Source organism: Anguilla rostrata, chromosome 1 (assembly GCF_018555375.3).
Source record: "Anguilla rostrata isolate EN2019 chromosome 1, ASM1855537v3, whole genome shotgun sequence".
In the NCBI taxonomy this organism is placed as follows: domain Eukaryota; kingdom Metazoa; phylum Chordata; class Actinopteri; order Anguilliformes; family Anguillidae; genus Anguilla; species Anguilla rostrata.
The window spans coordinates 30,326,735-30,348,270 of record NC_057933.1 but is presented as its reverse complement, the minus strand read 5'-3'; the positions used below and the strand labels follow the sequence as shown (position 1 = coordinate 30,348,270).

At 41.3% G+C, this 21,536-nt stretch overlaps 2 protein-coding genes and 1 non-coding gene across 6 annotated transcripts in view; 2 read left to right on the top strand and 1 right to left on the bottom strand.

Annotated features, from left to right (window-relative positions):
• Positions 1-10,775, top strand: part of LOC135254075 (filamin-A-interacting protein 1-like) — a 44,125-nt gene extending 33,350 nt beyond the window's left edge. For 3 of the 4 annotated variants that reach the window (XM_064334036.1, XM_064334029.1, XM_064334052.1), the window contains 2 exons: positions 75-2,841; positions 4,738-8,062. In XM_064334036.1, the coding sequence (XP_064190106.1) occupies positions 75-2,841; positions 4,738-4,947 (2,977 nt within the window). In that variant the 3' untranslated portion in view covers positions 4,948-8,062. Of the gene's footprint in view, positions 1-74; positions 2,842-4,737; positions 8,063-8,978 lie in introns of those variants that run through there. The other variant, XM_064334044.1, reaches the window with a different exon arrangement.
• On the bottom strand, positions 3,732-3,802 carry trnag-gcc (transfer RNA glycine (anticodon GCC)). The gene has a single exon. It is a non-coding gene; the product is annotated as a tRNA-Gly (tRNA).
• A 387-nt stretch (positions 10,776-11,162) lies between the features above and the next one.
• LOC135254107 (cell cycle control protein 50A-like) lies at positions 11,163-20,910 on the top strand. Its single transcript, XM_064334062.1, has 7 exons — positions 11,163-11,635; positions 12,827-12,946; positions 14,382-14,489; positions 17,611-17,698; positions 17,851-17,997; positions 18,340-18,546; positions 19,380-20,910. The coding sequence occupies exons 1-7, from the start codon at positions 11,387-11,389 to the stop codon at positions 19,571-19,573; spliced, it is 1,113 nt and encodes a 370-aa protein (XP_064190132.1). The 5' UTR covers positions 11,163-11,386; the 3' UTR covers positions 19,574-20,910.
• The last annotated feature ends 626 nt before the right edge of the window (positions 20,911-21,536 follow it).

Genomic DNA, 21,536 nt, shown 5'->3' with positions numbered 1-21,536 from the left:
TCTCTGTGTGTAACCTCATGTGATTTCTTTTTCCCTCATTCTGTAATTTGAAACCTTGTATATTTTGCTTTCAGATTAAAGAGACTACTGGAACAGGAAAAAGCATACCAAGCTCGCAAAGACAAGGAGCACAGCAAACATCTGGAGAAGGTGCAAGAAGAGCTGGTGAAGCTGAAGTCCTTCGCCCTGATGCTGGTGGATGAACGGCAGCTGCACCTTGAGCAGATAGACCAGCAGTGTCAGAGGGTCCAAGAGCTTGCTCAACAGCTGCAGGAGAAGGAGCAGAAGCTCAGTGCTGTTGCCAGCAAAGCTAAGGAGGACGGCCAGAGGATCCTGAAGCTGGAGGTGGACCTGGAGCGCAAGGCAGCAAAGTTTGCACAGGACCACGAGGAGATGACCACCAAGCTGGGTGGCCAGGAGTCGCAGAACCGGCAGCTGCGACTCAAGCTTGCCAGTATGACACGCAGGATCGAAGAGCTGGAGGACAGCAACCGGGCCTTACAGAGGTCTGAAGAGGAGCTCCAGGAGCTGAGGGACAAGATTAGCAAGGGGGAGTGTGGCAACTCCAGCCTTATGGCAGAGCTGGAGACCCTGCGCAAGAGGGTGCTGGAGATGGAGGGCAAGGATGAAGAGATCATCAAGACTGAGTCTCAGTGCAGAGAGTTGAGGAAGAGGTTGCAGGATGAAGAGAGCCATTGCAAGGAGCTGAAGCTAGAGGTGGAAAAGCTCCAGAAGAGAATGGTGGAACTGGAGAAGCTTGAGGGAGCCTTTAGCATCAGCAAGTCTGAGTGCACCCAGCTGCATACGAGTCTGGAGAAGGAGAGAGGCCTTGTGAAAGAGCTGGTCTCTGAACTGGATGTGGTGAAGAACCATGTGAAGGAGCTGGAGGCCTCAGAGTCTAGGCTAGAGAAAGCAGAGATGGGCCTGAAAGATGACCTGGCTAAGCTGAAGTCATTCACGGTGTTAATGGTGGATGAGAGAAAGAAGATGGCAGAGAGGATCAGGGAGGAGGAAAAGAAGGGTGATGACTTGAACAGGATGTTCAAGACAGAGCAATGCAAGGTCATGGAGGTGACAGAGAAGCTTATTGAGGAGAGCAAAAAGCTGCTCAAGCTGAAGTCAGAGATGGAAGGTAAGGTGACCTGCCTTGTTAAAGAGAAGGAAGAGCTAAATAGCAAGTTGATTAGTGAGAAAGAGAAATGCAAGGATCTAAGCGCGAGGGTCGGCCTGATGAAGACAAGGATTGATCATCTAGAGGAGGCAGAAAGAGAATCTGCCAGGAGCAGGGTGAAGAGGGCACTGGAGAAATTTTCAGACACATCAGGGCAAGAGGACAAGGTCAAGGAACTGACACTAGAAATTGAAAGGTTGAAGAACCGCCTCAAGCAATTGGAGGTGGTGGAGGGAGACTTGATGAAGACTGAGGATGAGTATGACTTGCTGGAGAAGAAGTTCAGGACAGAGCAGGACAAGGCAAATGTCCTCTCCCAGCAGCTGGAAGAGATGAGAAGTCAGATCGCTAGGAATAAGGTGATAGAGAAGGGGGAGGCAGCGAGTCAGGAGTCAGAGCTTCGGCAGCGGTACAAGATGGAGGAAGCAAAGACGAGGGACCTACAAGCTGACGTCCAGGCACTCAAGGAGAAGATACATGAGCTAATGTACAAAGAGGACCAGCTCTCCCAACTGCAGGTAGACTACTCTATCCTCCAGCAGAGATTCATTGAAGAAGAGAGGAAGAAGACAGACATGAGCCACGAGGTCCTCAACCTCACAAAAGAACTGGAGGTCACTAAACGCTATAGTCGTGCCCTGAGGCCCAGCACTAATGGACGGAGGATGGTGGACGTCCCCTTGGCATCCACCGGGGTACAGACAGACATGGTGGCCAGTGATGTCACTGAGGACACTCCCGCAGTGTTTATCAGGAAATCTGTCCAAGAGGAGAACCATATCATGAGCAACCTTCGACAGAGGGACCTTAAGAAGTCAGCGGAAAGACCATCTGTGCTGGACCGCTACCCTCCTGCTGCTAGCGAGCTCAACATGAGGAAGTCATGGATGCCCTGGATGAGGAAAAAAGATGGAAGTTTGGAGAAGTCATCACACCTCAACGGTGAATCCCCACGGACTAGAACAATGGCAGCTCCCCAGAGGCAAGGGCAGCCCTTGCATATCCGAGTGACCCCAGATCATGGGTCCAGCACAGCCACCTTGGAGATCACCAGCCCCAACTCTGAAGAGTTCTTCTCTAATGCTACCATAATCCCCACATTGGGACTGAATAAGCCACGCATAACCATCGTCCCAAGCCCCACCAAAGCCGGTGAGGCTACAGGTGATCTGGGGAGGGCTATGTCACCTGTCACTATAACAACCATCTCCAGGGCCAAGTCTCCAGAGACCTCACACTCAGGTAGGCCTTTGTCACCCATCTCCATTGTGACAGTCAGTACATCCGCCATGGCAGATGTGTTTGGCTCCCAAGAGAAGCAGGAAATGACCATGGGGAGGGCTGTGTTCAAGGTGACCCCTGAGAAGCAAACGGTACCCACGCCCAGGAAGTACAACTCCAATACCAACATCATCACCACCACAGAGGACAACAAGATCCACATCCACTTAGGGTCGCAGTTCATGCGGCCCCTTGAGAGTGGCAGTAGCCCCCCCACCATCACAGTCAGACCTCTTGCCGTGACAACGGAGAGCAAGGAGGTCACCACAGGTACTGTTCTGCGCTCACCACGCCATGGCACAGTTTCCAAGACCACACCAGGAAAGGTGATGAGCAGCATTACCATCACCCCCATCACCTCTGCTCCCTCCAGGCCAACTCAATCACAGGTAAGTGTCAGAATTTATTTCTAACATAAATAGAATGCACGCTCTAATGAAGTAATGACCTGTAGAGCAGACCAGAGGAAGAACACAAGAAATTTTAATTGAGGTTGCTCACTTTTCTTAATTCAGAAACAACATGTATGAATATTAAGCCAATTTTTCAGCAATGCTGTCTTCAGCAATCCTTTTGTCTTATGCCTACCATATACTGTGGGATATTTGTTGTGATTTTGCTGTTGTAGCCAAATTATCAATATCCTAGAGAAATCACTAGAGTTTTAGCTTGATAGGGATGCACTCTGTTAAAGACGGTCATTTAGCGTGAGGTGGCTAGTGAACCAAATGGAGCTCCTAATACTTTTTTGAACTTAGGCACCCCAATAATATCACAGGTTTGATTTCATAGGCTTTCTTTAGGTATAGCCATGTGTTGTGTGATGTACAACGACAAGACTTGTAATCCAAAATTATCTGCAGCCAATGATCTGAGCTCTCTTTTGCTCTCATCAGCACCGCACACAGGTAGCAAAAGCAATCTGTGTGCGACCTGACTGCAGAAAAGCAATGGCTATACACTGCACAGTTCTCTTAGCAGAAGAGAACTTATGCTGCCCTCGTCTGCCTAACTATGGTATTTTCCAGGTCTTCTGGGTTCTCTGCACAAATCAGTGCAGAATCTTGTAAGAATTTTGTAGGAATCCTGTATGTGTAATTCTACGTATTGCTAAGTTGTAGTTTACGCAGTTGTATGACTGAAATAACTGGTTTAGACTTGTTAAATGTAATAGGCTATGCGACTTTTGTCTTTTTAAATATTTGTAAGTTACAGGAGCAAAATAAGTAACTACACCTAGCAGGTCTATGAACACCTGCACGGGGGAAAAAAGGTTCGCTGCATTGGCCGGGAATCGAACCCGGGCCTCCCGCGTGGCAGGCGAGAATTCTACCACTGAACCACCAATGCTTGCGTAGAAGAAGGTAGCAAGTACTGCCTGTCAAAAGGGTATCAAGAACAACAGGCACTATATTTCGTTGAGTCTCAATGAATATGCAGAAATGATTGTATCTTTTCTCTCGTTTTCGTGTATACCTCTCTCTCAACCTGGCCAGCTCTTCCGCTTTCAAATGCAAATTGTTCTTGGTGGATTGTTTAGTTAAAACCTCCAAAACCAAAACTCATTCATTCTCTAAACCACTACGGATGCAATGTATTTTTGGCCACTACGTTGGTGTCTACGACACTTGGCGCTATTTAGCTACAATCATGGCCGTCCTCAAACAATATATTTCATTTGGATACTTTACCAGACTTTACTACGCTACTTTACGTCATGATACTCGGTTTTTTTCTTCAAGTTTTTCGTGTGTACCTCTCTTTAAGCCTGGCCAGCTCTTCCGCTTTAAAATGCACAGGTTTGTGTTGGATTGTTTAGCTAAAACGTCCTTAACCAAAACCCATTCATTCTCAATGGTAGTGCTAAACCACTACGGATGCGATATAATTTTGCCCACTATGTTGGTGTCTACGGCACGAGGCGCTATTTAGCTACAATCATGGCTGTTCTCCAGTTTCTGTTTTTTTGCCGTCCTCAACCGACACATTTAATTTGCATACTTTACCAAACTTTACTACGCCACTTTACATCATGACCATCTATTTTTTCTCTCGTTTTTCGTGTATACCTCTCTCTCTTCCGCTTTCAAATGCAAATTCTTTGGAGGATTGTTTGGCTAGCTTCCTAAAAACCAAAACCCATCCTCCCCAGGTCTTAACCGCTGAAAAGCATTCGCTTGATTTGTCCAGATCTGAAGGGCTGTGAGATTTAAATCAATGTATTCTTATAATTATTATATTGTCTATTTTCACTGTGCATGTCTTGTCTTTCTTCCACTCGTTAGCCTGGACCAGAAGCACCGCCCCCACGGACAGCCGTCACTCGCATCCCCATGTCGAAAGGTATGAAAACAGGGAAATCGGTTCTGGGGAACATGGGCGTCTCCACAGTGACAAGGCTAGAGTCACGGGCCGAGAGCCAGTCCATGAAAATCGAACTGAGGAAATCCACAGTTTGCGGCAGCACTGCTCCTCTGAGCGGAGGAAAGGGTTAGTTCTCATAGAAACGCCAACGCGGCAGAACACGCGGAATCAGCGCTGTGGAGACCATGCGCCCTGGCAGCACGCAGCAATTGATTGGAAAACTGAACCAACCTTTATTATCAAGCAGATGACTGACTGCCCTCTTTTTCCAGTTGTAGGCCTACACATGGAAACTGAACCGCTAGTAGCCTACTGCCTAACTGGTCGACCCAAGGCTCTGTCCATGTTTGTAATTATAATAGCAACACTAATGGTTGGGTTTGCTTTCAGCTAAGAATGTTTCCAGCATGTTTATACTCTTTTAAACTGGGCTGTTATTTTCTGCAAGGCTATGTTGTCACTAACTGCTTTCTTGTGTTAATGATGGCCAAACACTGCAACAGGGCTTTCTGAACATATCCTTTGTGCCATACGATAATTCAATGTGCTGACATCAATCAATCAATCAAAATGTATTTCTATAACCACTTCATACACAGAGGCAACCCAGTGTGCTTTACATAAATTACATCACGTCATACAAAACAGCAAGTTGTTCTTATTTTGGTATGTAAAAGGTTTTACATACAAATTAATGTCCACTAGACCTTTTAAAGCAAAGTACCACCTTGTTAAACACAATTCACTAAATACCAGAAGAGCCTCAATGATGATCAGCACAAATATCTTTCTCAACTTCTAAATATTTCTTGTTAAAAAGGTTTACTAAAATAAATCTAACATATTTAGTGCTTTATAAAAATGATTCAATCAAGTATTACATTTTTCAAAGAGAAACTTGTATTAAGTAAAGATGGAAACACTGAAAGAAACAGCTTTTTGTAAATGAGACATTCTATATTGCAGTTTTGTTGTAGTTCGATTACCATTCAAGTACGGCAATGGCCAATGGATAAAACAAAGTCTTCACCAGATTGTGACTGTTTCCTCACTGTTGGCAGGAATGATGTATGTAACTGAGAACAGAAAGACAATACATATATGTCCTGATTGTGTTTAAGAAACTACAAAATTCGATAAGATGTACAGAAGAATGCAGAATTTATTTGTAGTTGATCACTTTATGTTGCAGTTACATTAATCTTAAGCCATTAGATATTGATACAATCGTGTAGTATTTAAAGCAGTCATGCAGCAGGACCGTAAGACACATGGTAAAAGTATAAAACATGAATGTGCTTGCTTGTGTTCAGTTTTAAGTATTTGGCTCCCCTGTGTGGACAGATTTGGCATGTGACACACATGTCAAACATACTCTACTTACAACAATGTTTTGTCATAGAAGCAGGAGGAAGGACACATAACCATGGTCTTCATATGTTGAAAACAATTTAATCCAAGCCATATGAAATGAACTATGTCCTGATGAATCTAACCCCACTGGAAAATTCAACAACTGAAATGTGTTCTGCAAGATTGGTACCCCACACAAAGTTAATTTATGCAATGTTAAGATTCAATGTGTGAATGATTCATTGACCTTATTGCAGTACCTGCACAGGGGGCCAGTATTGGACTGAAAACCCTCCCAATGTGAATGTCTCATGAACAAATGTCAGATAGTCTCAAACACAAAAATATTAGATATTGCATCCCTCAAATGGGCAGCTTAAAAACTCAGTGAATTTATGACAACTGAAAAGCACTTGGTCAGCCCAGTTCTCACAATACATTGCACATATTGCATCATTTATCAGGTACCCTTATCCAATGGAAATTGAATGTAATTAAAATGAAGTATGTAACTTCAGTAGGTTTGCAATTACAATTTTCTGGCAGGCAATATGGTACATGAACATTTGAGAATTTATTTAATCTATTTAATCTGAGAGACCAGTCTATGCACTTCCTAATTATTTGAAGGAATAACCACAGCACAAATGGGGAAGGTGTATTGATACAGTCCGAAATATGTTCTGATATCACATTTGCATACAAATAGTTCAGTGGGCAGATAGAGTTTCATTATTAACTAGCTATATGGAGTAAGATATTTTGTAACAGTTCTAGTGCACTATGTTGTGTCTATATTGGGATTGATTCACATGGGAGTGGATAATAATTTCGCTCTTTTAGTGTACTGAATAATATGTAGTGCTACAATGGTATAGACCATACGTCTGAACTCTATAGTCTACAGTGTGTCCTCATTAGGACTCTAGCAACATGGCAGACCTTCAAATATCCCATGCTATGTTCCTACATAAAACAAATTATTGGCACACATCATGGATTATGCACCAGTATCCATGGATCTGCTGGACAGGAAAACTCTGCAAAGAGTGCGTTCATTGTTCTCATAGTCAGCTCCTGGTTCAAAATTTACATCAGCCCTATCCTTTTAGCAGTTGAAGCTGCTGAGTCTAACAAGGAAGCTGCCTGCTCTTGTGATCACACGCTGTATGGCTCCCTCAGATGCTCCCTCATCTTAAAATCAATGTGTTTATTTCACACTTGGAGTTCAAATGATACTGTCATTGCAAAAGCATAATAATATCTTGACAGTAGTCACAAACTACAACATGCTGTAGATCAGGCTACGTTGGCAACACACTTTGAGCAGAAACCCAAAGTGAAGACAGCTATGGAGTTTTAAAACAGTATGTTTATTTAAAACAGTATGTTTATGTTCCAGAGGTTCAAGAAAGAATACATGTGGGAGGGGGAAATAGAGCAATTCATCACGGACAACCCAAGAGGAAATATCTGTGAGAATCCTTAAGAGACATACTGTATATTATTACACGCTCAGTGAATTATCATTAATAAGCCCCATTGGACAACAGCATTTGGGAATGGCTGGGTGATTCATTATATCAGTACATGGATCCTGCAACCTTAAAGATGCATTTCACAAAAGAATGCCTTTAACTTCACTACAACAGTTGTTTTGTTTGTGTGCCAATGTGCTTTGCTTATCTGCTATTAACAAACTTTGGGAAGGAAATGTATTGGATTGGTGGATCTTTAAAAAAAGACTGTTGACAGTTCATTCACTGGCATGTATGTTTAGTATCCTAGTATATGTTGTAATGGTTTATAACATATTTGTGTGCATGTTTGTAGTTTCTAGAAAAACATACACTGAAGACAGGGTGCAAGAGTTAAATGATGATTTATTGATGACACTATTTGCACCTCACTTACTGAACTGTGAGAGGGGTTAAGGTGAGTCACCAGGTACAGGTAGGGTGAAATATCCCATGTATCATACATTTCTCGAATACAGCCACACCAGTCAAGAGAAACACTATTCACTGCATTAGCAACTGTGCACATACAGGCTGTTGTAAGTCCTATTTACATATTTTAAAGTGGGCTGTAGGAAATGCTTTCACCTCATTAATGGTGTTGTGGATTTGAAAGGTGCAGAACCACTGTGTTAGACTGTTCATTTGCACCACTACAAACCTCTGCTATAACACACATTTCTCGAAAGTAATGCATAAAATGACAGAAATTACATTTTCCCTCTATAGTGTGGATTTAACAGGCTTGCTGTGTCTGGAACATGACCTTTTTATTTTAATGTAGAAGGTGACTGGAGGCACCAGTTATGCTTATTTGTTTTGATTTGGAAAAACAACGGGAATTCAGTCATTGGTATATAGATGAGTTTTCCAGAGACTCAGGAATAGACCCACATATGTTGATTTCAGGTAGATATTTATATTTTATTTTAAATATAAATCATATTCATTGCAACATATTTTTTGTGTACATTTGTGAATATGTTATATGGCGGGACAGGGGGTAATAACTTACTTATTACTCTGCTTTTGATGTGCTATTTTCATCCCTGTCTATCATATGCAAGTAAGTGGAGAATATTACGGAAGGTCTACTGCCACCATATAGAATTTCAAATGCAAGGGAGTTGTATGTGGGGTGTGTGTTTGTGTGCTCAAATGCATATGCCTGTCTGCCATAAGTTATGACTTATGACTTTCATTGAACAGAAGGGAAGATGTCACCACAGATTAACAAAAAAGGTTTGTGTTATATTATTTTCCCATTCACTTTTTTTCTTTCTCCTTCTTAGAACATGTTGTACATCATGTGAAAGTTCAGCCGAGATGAGGCTATTGCACAAACAAACTTCAGCATTCTCTGGCACCTGCACTCCATGGCTGTTCCTCTCCTGGCCAGTGCATCGTCAACAAAGTGATGTCACCAGTAGTCTATCTCATTTCTCCATTTGCCTTGTATTCAGGTTTCATATTTTACAAGGAGGAAAATGGAAGCCTATGTAAGGATATAAGGAATGCCTCCCAGTGGGCATGTTAAACGATTGATCCAGGCTAGCAATATGTAAGCTGCAAGTCTTCAGTTTTGTCAACATGCTTCAACTGAAAACCTTATTAACTTATCAAGAAGGAGGACCGGGAATAAAGCTGGTTCATTTTTCATCAACAAAAGGAAGCACCTGGTACAAAGTAACTGTTAATTCTCATACAACAGTATACAGCTCACATGCATTCAGTTAAAGAAAATTTTTTCAAATGTCACCTTTACATCATTTTCTATTAACATCTAAGCATGGTTTAAATTTCATTATGAAGTCACTTGTGGTTACTGCATTACAATGCATGCCAGTTTATTTTGTTATTTTGGGTGAAAGTAGCCATAATATTGAACACATTTTCAAAGGGACTGGTTAAAGTCATCGCCCAAAAACCAATGCAAATATTGGCCTACTACTTCCCCTTTAGATACAATGTACAATGGATCCAAAGATGTGTTTTTTCAATATCACTATCTGCATGAACACTGAATTGACCCATTTCTAGTAGAGTGAGCTTTACAATGGGAGTCTATGTGCTCACTGGTAAAATGCTTGAAATAGCTTTCCAAAAGGACTTCCCAGTATAAACTAAAGCCAAGTTACTCAGCCACATGGTTCATTTGGAAATTTAACATTTTGTATTTTGTGATCTTAGCTGATACCAGTTTTGCAAATAGAACATTGGTGCCAAAAAGTGCCCAACAATTTTAGTTGTGTGGCCTAAATTGAGCATTGTCAGCTTTCAGCATAGACTTAATTGCGAAACTACTAACTTAGTTAGTAAAAAGACTGACCATGTATTTGGTCCACCAACATGCACTAAACCAGTTGATTACAATAATTAGTTCTCCTATCATGCTGACGAGTTATGCTAATTAGAATCAGCTGGTTTAGTGCATGGTGGTAGAGCAAATACATGGTCAGTCGTTTTACTCTTTGAAGCCAGGTTACCCACCTCTGAAAATAAACCCCACAGTGAACTGCAGAGCCTGTCATTGCCTTTATCATATGCAATCGATTTAGATTGATTTTGGGTAAGCCATCACTTCAAAGGACAAGCATTTAGTTCAATATTTTCACTTATGTCATTAGTGATATCAAAAAATAATGTTCGGCAAAACCAGCCTTTCGATTAGTTTGGTGATACAAGTCCCATCGAGCATGACATATTGGACTCTTCAGTGAACTCTGAGAACTTCAGGCAAAGAAAACACGGCAATGCCTGAGTATAGGAACATCGCATTGACACGCCAAATTTTATCAAAGTACCCGCACGTCACGTGTGTTTTTTTTTTTTTTTTTTGATATTAGCTAATAACTGACCACTACTGACTTTGTCAATTGGCCTTTAAAGAATAAGAATCTATTTCATCCGCAATGGCATCAATTAAATGATGTGGACCAGTATTCAGTGCACGCACACACACACATACGCACATGCACTCACACACAAAGTAGCCTACATACCATGTGCTTGAGAATATTAATAGATTTGTCACGGCTCTGTATTTTGTGTCTGGTTTGGTTGCAACAATAAATACACATTTTTCGGAATAGTGTGAATTCTTGTTATTTACTGCCTTTGGCAGGGTAACCTGTTAACGGGGATTTGGATTTAGACGAATGCTGTACGTACAATAGCTACAACTATAAGACATAGTAATACATTTATTATCGTTTTTAATGGCATTGCATTTTTTTCCCGCAGCGCCTGATTATATTCACAATTTAACACAGAAATATGTTTTTATGCAAAAATGGGCATATTTTTATCTGTGCGGTTATTTATTATTATTTGTATCCGTTCCCACAGTAAAGCTCTCTCCGAAGCAACAGCAATATACACTGCGCCACAACTGCACGTACTCCGTCGAACAGTCGTGACGTAATGACACTTCCACCTCGCGCTGTTGGATGGTTGGATTCCTGTATTTCTTCCTCATAAGTCGCTCGGAGCGCGGGCTAGGCTTACTGTTGATGAAGGCTAATTTCCTTAAAACGTAGTATGTGGAATTACAAGAACGTCATATTGTCGCTTTTTAAGTAACAAGTGAAGGGTTCGAGTTGGTTTTCTTTCCTGTAACGTTAGCTGTTTTGCTTGCTAACAAGCTAGCTCTTGCGTTGCATCGTTTAGGGGGATTGTTTTGCTCTGTAGAACCGCAGCCATGATGGCGTCCAGCTATAACGCAAAGGAGGAAGATGGGCACCATTCTGGAGCTTCGGGACCAGGCGGTGGGGCGGCGGTCAAAAGCAAGAAACCCGACAACACTGCCTTCAAACAGCAAAGATTACCCGCTTGGCAGCCCATCCTTACCGCGGGAACCGTGCTGCCAGCTTTTTTCGTCATCGGTCTCATCTTTATTCCGATCGGCATTGGCCTTTTCGTAACATCGAACAACATCAAGGAGTTCGAGGTAGTTCCCAGTTTTATATATATATATATATATATATATATATATATATACATACATACAATTGATAGTATGTTACTAAATTAGCTCGGAAATAGCAAGGTTATAGTTGGCTAATTTAGTGCTGTTGCAGGATTCACTGCCACTGTGTTATATCTTTAGATCAGTGTTTTCCAACCCTGGTCCTGGGGACCCACTGTCCTGCATGTTTTTGATGTCTCCCTGCTCCAACACACCTGATTCAACTGAATGGGTCGTTATCAGGTTTCTGCAGAGCTTGATGATGGCCCTTTCATTTGAATCAGGGAAACATCTAAAACATGCAGGGCAGTGGGTCCCCAGGACCAGGGTTGAAAAACACTGCTTTAGATGATGGTTAGTGAAAGTTAACCCGAAACTTTGCATTCACTAGCTAGCTAATATATTAGTTATTGTTTGCTAGTTAACTTTTGCCGAGTCAGTTTTCCCACCCAGGACCCTTTTCAGTGGCCCTATCAGGTATTGCGGAATAGGCTAACTGGGTAGCGACGTGTGCTTGCCAACAAAATGACTATAATATAGCATGTTGGCTGGTTAGTTAAATACAGATAATCAGTACAACTGATGTCCATGGTTGCCGCTGCAATTAAAGCCGACCAGCCATAAGTTGTTTTGACAGCAAACAGTTTAACCCAAAAAAGAACTTAAAGGTTAAAAAGGTATGCATAAAATTGTTCATTACGGTTCGCTAACTTGTAAAGGTCGGTTCTAGAATGCATTGACAGGGTGGACATTTTGAAATATCAGTTTTCATTTTAAATGTAATGAACTGGCCTCATACATCAATTTCGATTTCAGCATCGGTATGAGCGGACAACGAAACAAAACACTGACCAATCAATGGCTTCCAAGAGGTTGTAGCATAGATCAATATAAGCCTAAAACTTAAACTCTAACGTAGTTTCCATTTATGTAAATGTCATCAACAAAGTCCTTGTGACTTTGCTTTTCGTGTGTGAGTGGAGCAAGTAAATTGGTAATAAAAAAAGGTCCTATCCAGGGTAACTATTGAAATTAGATTGACAAACTTAATTTTTCTCATTTTCTGATTGGTCGGGTGGCTGAAGTGGGCAATGCCCAACCTCACACCCCTCTGTGTCCACCCTTGCCTCTACAGTTGTTCCTGTGTTAATAGCATGGTCCCTCTCGTTACAGATCGATTATACAGGGACAGACATGTCAAGCCCCTGTTTTAACTGCTCAAATAACTTCAGCTGGAATAGCACAGTGCCTTGCAAATGTTCTGTGTCCTTCTCCCTTGACCAACCATTTGAGGTAAGCCCTTTGATGCATAGCAATGGTTTTGGAAGGATAGATGGCAAAATTGTCACCGTGAGCAGTAATGGCTTGTTTTTCCTAGTACTAGTGAAAAGATTTGTCCATCATGACGTGTGAATTCAATTAAGCTGTTAAGTCTAAGACGGACCAAACTTAATGGTCAAAACATTACTTAATACTGTCAGGGGTATGTCTTGGCAGGTTATTTTTTTTAAATTTATGCACTTAACAATTCATACTCTGTCATTTGCTTTAAAGTAAAGATACCAGTAATGATCAACATCACATTTTCTTTGGGTAGGGTAAATTCAGTTAGTTCATATTGATTTTGTTACAGCTTCCAGTAAATATCAGTGTTGGCACTTGTTTGCGATGCTGTGTACGTTATTCTTAGATACTGTAAAGGTAAAGTCTTGGCCTCGATATCGATTATTGCTTTTTATACCACTAGCCTTGCAAGCAAAATACTCATTGATCTGGCATTCAAAAGAAGGCACTTTGCTGACTGCTTGTATTTAGTTTTTTTTTTTGTTTATTTATTTTTTAAGCATTGCTGTGTGATTTAATTATTGTTATCCCATATGCTTATATATTATTTAATGGTCAGGTTGACTACTGTTATGGTTAGCATGGGAATTCAGTATTGGTTTGAAGTGTTTGTGATTTAACTTAAGTACCACTGGGATGCAACATTACAGGCTAAATATTATTCACTATTTTTAAATGTACCGATTAACCTGGTAAATCAACCTTTGTCTGAGTTGGAATACCAAAACATATTTCCTTTTGGCATACATTACAATGCCTAAAACAATAAATAAAGCAGGTTTCTAAAAACAGAAGTTTCTAATTGTTTGTTCCATTTACTATTTACTCCAGGGGCTGTGGATTGACCTACAAAGTTTCAGTTTAGCTGGTTAAAATTGGGAAGTACTCATGAATATTGCCTCCTCAAATACAGATATAATTGTGTTTGTGGTTTACAGATGGGTCAGAATGCTGACTTGGTTTTAGCTCACCTTTTAATGATCATTGGTCTTACTTTTGTCAATTTCCCCAGGCTGATGTACTGTTGGGACTGTTGACTATTGTCAACCGATTATCTGGGTATCTGTGGCAATATATTCCATTCCATTTTAAAATATCGAAATATTTGTCTGGTTTGTTATTTGTTTATTCAGTCAAATTGCCTTTGATTCAGCATCTGTAGATGTTACACATGGTGTTTGAGCGGTACAATTTTTATACATTTTCCTTTTTGTGGGAGCTTTTATTAGAAAATTTAGATGTTTTATCAGGGATTGAATACATGGTTGCATCAAGAAATTCACTTATTGGTTTTTTGTAAAAATCACTCAAATGTGACTCTGGAGATGATCAGATTTGTGAAAGTGATTTTGTTTAGCATTACAGTACGTTTCTTTACCTTCAGAGCAACGTTTTCATGTACTACGGACTGTCCAACTTCTACCAGAACCATCGACGTTATGTGAAGTCTAGGGACGACAGCCAGCTGAATGGTGACAAAACATCACTGACGGTATGTGAATGCATGATGAGGGAATTCATTTCAGAGTTCGCCTTCTTTGTGGCAGTTGCTTACTTTTCTCTTCATTTGTCCGAGAATAAAAAAAACAGTTCTGAGTGAATGATTCAACAAGAGTTGTCGTTGTGACCTAGGAAATGATCACTGATGTTATTTAAAAATAGGTAATCCAATGGTGTAAATTATGCCAATAATCAGCGCGAGCAGATAGTCACTGCGCGAGCACAGAACCACTTTCATAAATTCCAACACCAAGAGTAAAACAATGAGCCGCGCGTGAGGTGGTTTTTGTCAGTGTGGGGGCGGGGCCTTATGCTAATGTTTTCACTGGTATGATTGGTCACTTTAAATACTAAGCCCATGCACTTCCTATGCCTTCTAACAACAATGTTCTTGTTTGCTAATTAGGGACGATATGGAGACACAAGTTGTGAGCTGCCTGCTGGAGACAATGCAGTGTCATTAAATGTTTATTAATATATATAATTAAAGCCCCATTCGGATCAGATTTAGCAGGTAATCCCTGGGTTAATGGAATGCCCATTGTTCTCTTGAAACCCAGCATTAAGGTGGGTATTTAGTGGGTAGGTACCATTCACACACTGGAGCTGGGTTGTTTACGATTCTATCGTCATTGCTAGGGCAACGGCTGTAACGTCTTGACAGCTGTTTATGTTTTGATATCCAAAGTAACGTTAGCTAACGTTATTAGCTAGCTAGCAAGTTAGCAACCGCTAAAGTTTTTAGCTAGCCTGCAATCGTTCGCAATAGACCTGGCTAGTCATAAGTAACCTTATCTGAGCTGGCTGACGCTAGCTAACGTTACGTCGCTAACAATGTTAGCTAGCTAACCAGCGATTGCTAGGCAGTTACTGCAGCTAGTTAGCTAACCAGTAACTACAGCTTGCTAGAAACAGGTCTAACAACGTTAAAAAAATAATAATCTGCAGTCTGTAACAGCGTCGCATGTTGACATGACGTCAGATTTAGTGGGTCGCTTTTAACTCCATTCACACAGAATGCAACCCACTAAATACCCGGGTATTGTTGTAGGTCCAGGGGTGGGTAATTCCAGGGTGCGATTTAGTGGGTTGACTCCATTCAGACCGAGTTCGACCCATAAATACCAACCTAAATGCTGGGTTTCAAGAGAACAATGGGCATTCCATTAACCCTTGGTAGGATTCTTGCTTGCTGAACAAGCTTACTCTACAGGGTTGGAGTCCTGATCGATGTGGTCAGTTCTGGCACTACGATCCTTACTTCACTCTAGTGTTTCTTTTGCGCCTCTACATCATGAAACCTATGCACTTGTTGTACGTCGCTCTGGATAAGAGCGTCTGCTAAATGCCTGTAATGTAATGTAATGTAATGTAACCCATGGATTACCCACTAAATCTGATCTGAATGGCTCTTTAATTACCCTAACATTTAAAGGAGTAACATGGTGGTTTTCACACTTTCTCGGTTTCATGTGCTATTTGCACAAGAGGCATTGAAGAAACATGATGAGTAAAGTATTAAATATGTCCGTTCTTTATTTTTGGAGAAATATGCGTTTTAAATTTATCGTCCTATTTTCAGGCGGTTGAGAATGTTATCAACTTAGTGCGTCACGAGTACAGTAACCACTCCCCTTTCCACGCCCCGTAAAGAAATCTGACTGGACACACTGTCCTGCTACAAGTGTGCTGTGTTTACGTAGCAAACAACAAGGCTGAATCCTTCTGACGTAATTTACATGGAAACTATACACTCAGATCGCATAGTTTCACTTACTGTGGCCTATCGGTAACGTTTCTGAAAATATCTTACTTTAAAAGGTTTAATTCAATCTTCTACTGGGACTTGTGTCATTTATTGAGGGTGTGAAAGAAAATTTCGGTGCAGCTGACTATAATCGAATGTTTTTCAGATTTACGGTTCGATTGAGCAAGTATCATTCAAAGTACATTTTTATGGGTTAGTGCTGTCCGATTGTGCTAGCTACTTCACATTAATCTTGTAAGGCGATCAGTAAAGGCTAACAGCACAGCACCACTTAATTATTGTCACTTCTACCACCACTGTAATAAACTTAAAAAAAAAAGGCGACAACCTACCTTTTCTGTGAGAAATGTATTGTCGAGCTCACGCGCACACACTGCTGGCGACATTCTAAAACTACGTTTTGCCATCCCTACAGTCAGTCAGATTGCTGTGATAGCTCATTCTAAATGGATAACTCGTGACCCATAGTTTGTGCTGCTGGCTTACAGGCAAGATAATGCAAATATTTGACTAACGTTAGGTTAACTTATTAGAGTGCCTTTTAAGGACTATTAGACAATCTCTGGTTGGTCATATTCATTTATAGCTAGCTAACGTTAGCTAGCTAGCTATGTAGTTTGCTTTAATAATGTAATGTTATCAATAATGTTAGCTAGCTAGTTTGCTTTCATAAGGACGTTATAGTTGTGGTTTTATCTTAACTTGGCTGGCTAGCTAGCTAGCAAAAATTATTATTGGATATAAGTCAACGTCCTTAGCTGTGGATACTTTATATACTAAGTTAGCTAGCTTGTGAAAATTCAGTGTCCCAAGATAAGCGCATATCATGGAGGTAGCTATGGTAACGGGGCACGGTCTGTCAATCATAGCTAACTGACAGTTCTCATTACCACGCCCAGACTGTTCAGGTGAACTTTTATAGTGGGGAATTTAGGCTTAGAAAAATACGTTTTGAAATACATTTAAATTACTGAAGAATAAAAAAAATGATGCACATTTGTTTTGTTGTTGCCTAAAGACAACTGGCAAGTGTCACATTCAACCACCATGTTACTCCTTTAATGACACTGCATTGTCTCCGGTAGGCTACTCACAACTTGTCTCCATATCGTCCCTTAGCTAACAAGAACATTGTCGTTAGAAGGCATAGGAAGTGTATGGGCTTCGTATTAAAAGTGACCAATCATACCAGTGTTTGCCTTTGTCCCTGGCATTTTCATTTTGTTATTCTTATAGAGGACTTTTCTGTGTTTTTGAACCACTTGGCCCGCATGGTTCCTGATGCTAGTGAACTAAATTTTCTTTAATCTGTATAAATAATTAATGTAAATTGTCACTCTCACAGAATCCCAGCAAGGAATGTGAACCGTATCGTACCAGTGACAGAAAGGCCATAGCACCGTGTGGCGCCATTGCCAACAGTCTTTTCAATGGTAAGACCCATGTGGCTATTAAGCAAGCAAAAGCACAAGACTGTCATGATCCTACTGTACGTGATGTTACAGTGATCAGACCGCGCGTGATGTCACAATGACATAATTTCAGGCAATGGTATCGCATCATTCTCATTCCTCTTCTTTCTCAGACACCTTGGAACTGTTTTACATTGATCTTAACGGCACCAGAACCAAGATCGAACTGGTGAAGACAGGCATCGCTTGGTGGACGGACAAGCACGTGAAATTCAGGAATCCTGGCGGAAATAACGTCAACCTCACTGTGGTTTTCCAAGGTGACATCATAGTAAATTAAATCAAGAATGGCGTCCACGGTGGTGTGAAGCTCTCAGAAAGTGACCAAAGACAAGCAGATGGAAGGAAGACCTCTCGACCACACTGTGATAATATTTGACCATTGCCTCGACCTGCGAGCTTGACACCAGTGTGAGAGTGCTGCTAGTTGTAGGGATTTAGTCTGTCTGTTTTTTGACCAGGTAACTGGATTAAGTAGAAGTGCATGTGCTTTTCTCAATATAATGTGAACGTCTTGGCAGTAGGCATTTCCAGACAGCTCGTGGGGCGCAGACATCGGCCCTGCTTAAAAACTCGTTTTCCCCCCCCCCCTCCACCCTCAGACACATCCAAGCCGGTGAACTGGCGCAAGCCCGTGTACGAGCTGGACACCGACCCGGAGAACAACGGCTTCATCAACGAGGACTTCATCGTGTGGATGCGCACGGCCGCCCTGCCCACCTTCCGCAAACTGTACCGCATCATCCAGAGGAAGAACAGCATGACCCCGACCCTGCCCAGGGGCAACTACACGCTCGACATCACCTACAGTATCCTTTTTGCCTAGCTGAGGCCAGAGAGAGGATGGCTTTGAGTGTTGAATGTTTGGAGCGCTCCGGTTTTGGGCTTGTGTGCGGCCCCACAGGGGGTGGTGTATCGTTGGCCTTAGCGCAGCCTCGGGAGGGACTGTTTCGGTCTGGGGCTGTTCGGCCAATGTGCATGAAGCGTACTCTTTCACGTGGTGACCGCTAGACTTTGGAGGGAAAGCCATAGAGCGTACATGGGAACTGGAGAGGGTAAGAGGGGCCAGGCAGTGAAGCCTAGGAAGTAACTGGAAACAGACTCCACTCCATATGTTGAGGGAAAAATAGCTTGCTGCCCATTGAATTCAATGTAGAAAATCAAGGTGATTTAACTACCAAAGAAAACGTCATTGGTCAATTTTTTGTAATCATACATTTCTTTATGTGCAGCAGTTTGTGGAACAATGGTTATTATATTACATATTGCATTTTTACAATCTGCTTTTCATATGAAATGTAACGATTGTATATTGAGGTTCAGAATACCATTGGGTAAATTTTATTTTGCCTTCAAAAGTAAAATATTTCTCGTTCATTTGAATGGGTGCTCCAACGCATGTTCCCTACAGGCTTACTTCTGTGACTTCACAAGCTTAGGTTAGCTGAAGACGTGTTTGCCTGTCTAGTTAAATATGCGTGTCTATCGGGAAAACAAGCAGTGACTGTAAGCGCACACTTTAGTGGGGGAGTCCATGTTTCCAAATTTTGAAATGTGTTGAAACACATTTTGAAAATGTGTTTTTTTTTGTAATGCTGTTGATGAGCTGCGCTGAGTTTTTCCTTGACGGCGTGACCCAAAGACTACCCCGTGCGCAGCTTTGAGGGGCGCAAGCGCATGATCCTGAGCACCATCTCCTGGATGGGGGGGAAGAACCCCTTCCTGGGCATCGCCTACATCACCGTGGGCTCTGTCTGCTTCTTCCTGGGCGTGGTCCTCCTCATCATCCACCACAAATATGGGAACCGCAACAACAGCGCCGACATCCCAAACTAAACGCTCCTTTGAGGGGGGGAAGCAACAGAAAAAGTGCATGCGCATTGCTAGGGTACAACCTTCCCCCTCCCCCCCCCCCGGGACGGAACCGCTAGCTAATTCAATGTAGAAGCACTGGTTTCTGTAAGTGTCTGTGCTCCGCTTGTTTGAAAAGTTCTTTCGTTATTTCCTGGAATGGATGGTTATGCAGTGTCTGGTAGGGTTTTGGCTATGCAATCATGGAGCGGGAGATGGCCACCGCCAAACGGGAACCTCTAAGACAAGGTTTCACGTGTCAGAATCACAGAACAGTTCCGTGTAACCCGCAATACATAACTAATGGGCAAATTCTCCCTGTAACTGTTAGTTTGAAAGCCGTGGGAGACTTAAATAACTTGATATCAGAGGAAGTAGCAAATCATGTGTGTGAAAGTGTCTATACGAGTTTGAAAAAGAAAAATGCATTTTGGCATATTTCCTGCTGGTCTATGTACTGTTATTTATTGTTTTATTATTAAATGTTTTATCTCAGACATTAATTCTGTCCCGCTTCAGTGTGGAATGCATTAAACCAATTGGGCTGTATTATGGCTATATGTATTTCATGTAGTACAAGTCACGCATATTCATGATTATGGCAAACCGCATGAGCACTTCAAGAAGGCAACCATGATTGTTTGAAACTTTTCCAGTTAATCTAAAGTTATGCTAAAGCACAGGTTGGTATTTATTTAAATTATACTAGGTTTTGTAATTTTGTTATGCATTTAAATACCTTTGAAATTAGTTTGTTGCTTATATATACTGTGTCAGACATGGGTCAAATACGTATTTGTTTTGGATTCAAATACTTTTCTACGCTTTACTGATCTTGCCTGGTCAAAAAGTGCAAACCCTGCCTTCTGGTCATATTGGCAGGCTCAGTTACAACAGGCAAGATCAACAGAGCACAGAAAAGTAGTTGAATCCAAAATGAATATGTATTTGACCCAGGTATGTACTGTGTATGTGTGTGTGTGTGTGTGTACGTATATGCGTGCGTGCGCATAACATGCAAATTAGGAAAACTGTTGTGAATAATTAACTTTAGAAGGAACGTTTTCAAAACAAAGTGTATTTGAAAGACTGTAGGGACCAAAATAGAGAAATGGGGTTGAATTTACTTTCTGGAGTTAAGAAAAATCCATTCACAACAGTTACCAATTCATTTGCACTTTACATTTCTCATGTGTTGTAGCCATAACATCCATTGGTTTGTTTAGCTTTTTGGTTTCATTATCTTATGTATTGTAAAATTACCTTTTTTTCTGATGAGTTTACACATGACATGACAGAAAAATAAAAAAGTGGAAAACAAATTGGTTCTTTGTCTATCGGCAAAATAATATGCATGACTGCTTCAATTATTTCTGCTTAATGTGGTATAGGAATCCGGATAAGAAAAAAGCGTGCCTACAAAAGTGAGTGAGAACCACCATAGCTTGCCATGCTGATTCTTCCAATGAGTTGGCCTAGGATACAAACTGGGCAGAAGGATGAGAATATAAAGAAAATATGTTTTTTAAGAGCAAGAAGTCTTCTAGCAGAGCCAAATTAAAGGTCTGCAACCTCTGCATCACCCCCTTTTGTAGGACGTGTCTTGACTCACAGATTCAGAGACATTACAATTTACGTATGCAGTCAAATTCCACAACTCGTAATGCTGCTACACAGACTTATGAATACTTAGATTCTGTTATGAGTCATATTTCAATGAACTATCATTTCTGTTTGAATACAGTTAGTGTAATAATCAGGTAACAGAAAGTGGGTTTGTTTCAAAATCTATGAGCGCTCATTGAATCTGGACATTAGATCAGCGCTGTAACAGAACAGCAAGCAGTAAGCACACTAATGCCGGCCTTACACTTAGCGATACTGTAAGGCTAGCGATTTCACAGTCTCAGGAGTCGTAGTAAAATCTCTCCCGTCTTAGCCCCAGTTG

Bases quoted from the DNA above. Each gene is read 5' to 3' on its own strand.
- LOC135254107 (XM_064334062.1), top strand. From the start codon at position 11,387: ATGATGGCGTCCAGCTATAACGCAAAGGAGGAAGATGGGCACCATTCT. The intron at 17,699-17,850 runs GTAAGACCCATG...CTTCTTTCTCAG, and splicing joins TGCCAACAGTCTTTTCAATG to ACACCTTGGAACTGTTTTAC. The intron at 17,998-18,339 runs GTGACATCATAG...CTCCACCCTCAG, and splicing joins CCTCACTGTGGTTTTCCAAG to ACACATCCAAGCCGGTGAAC.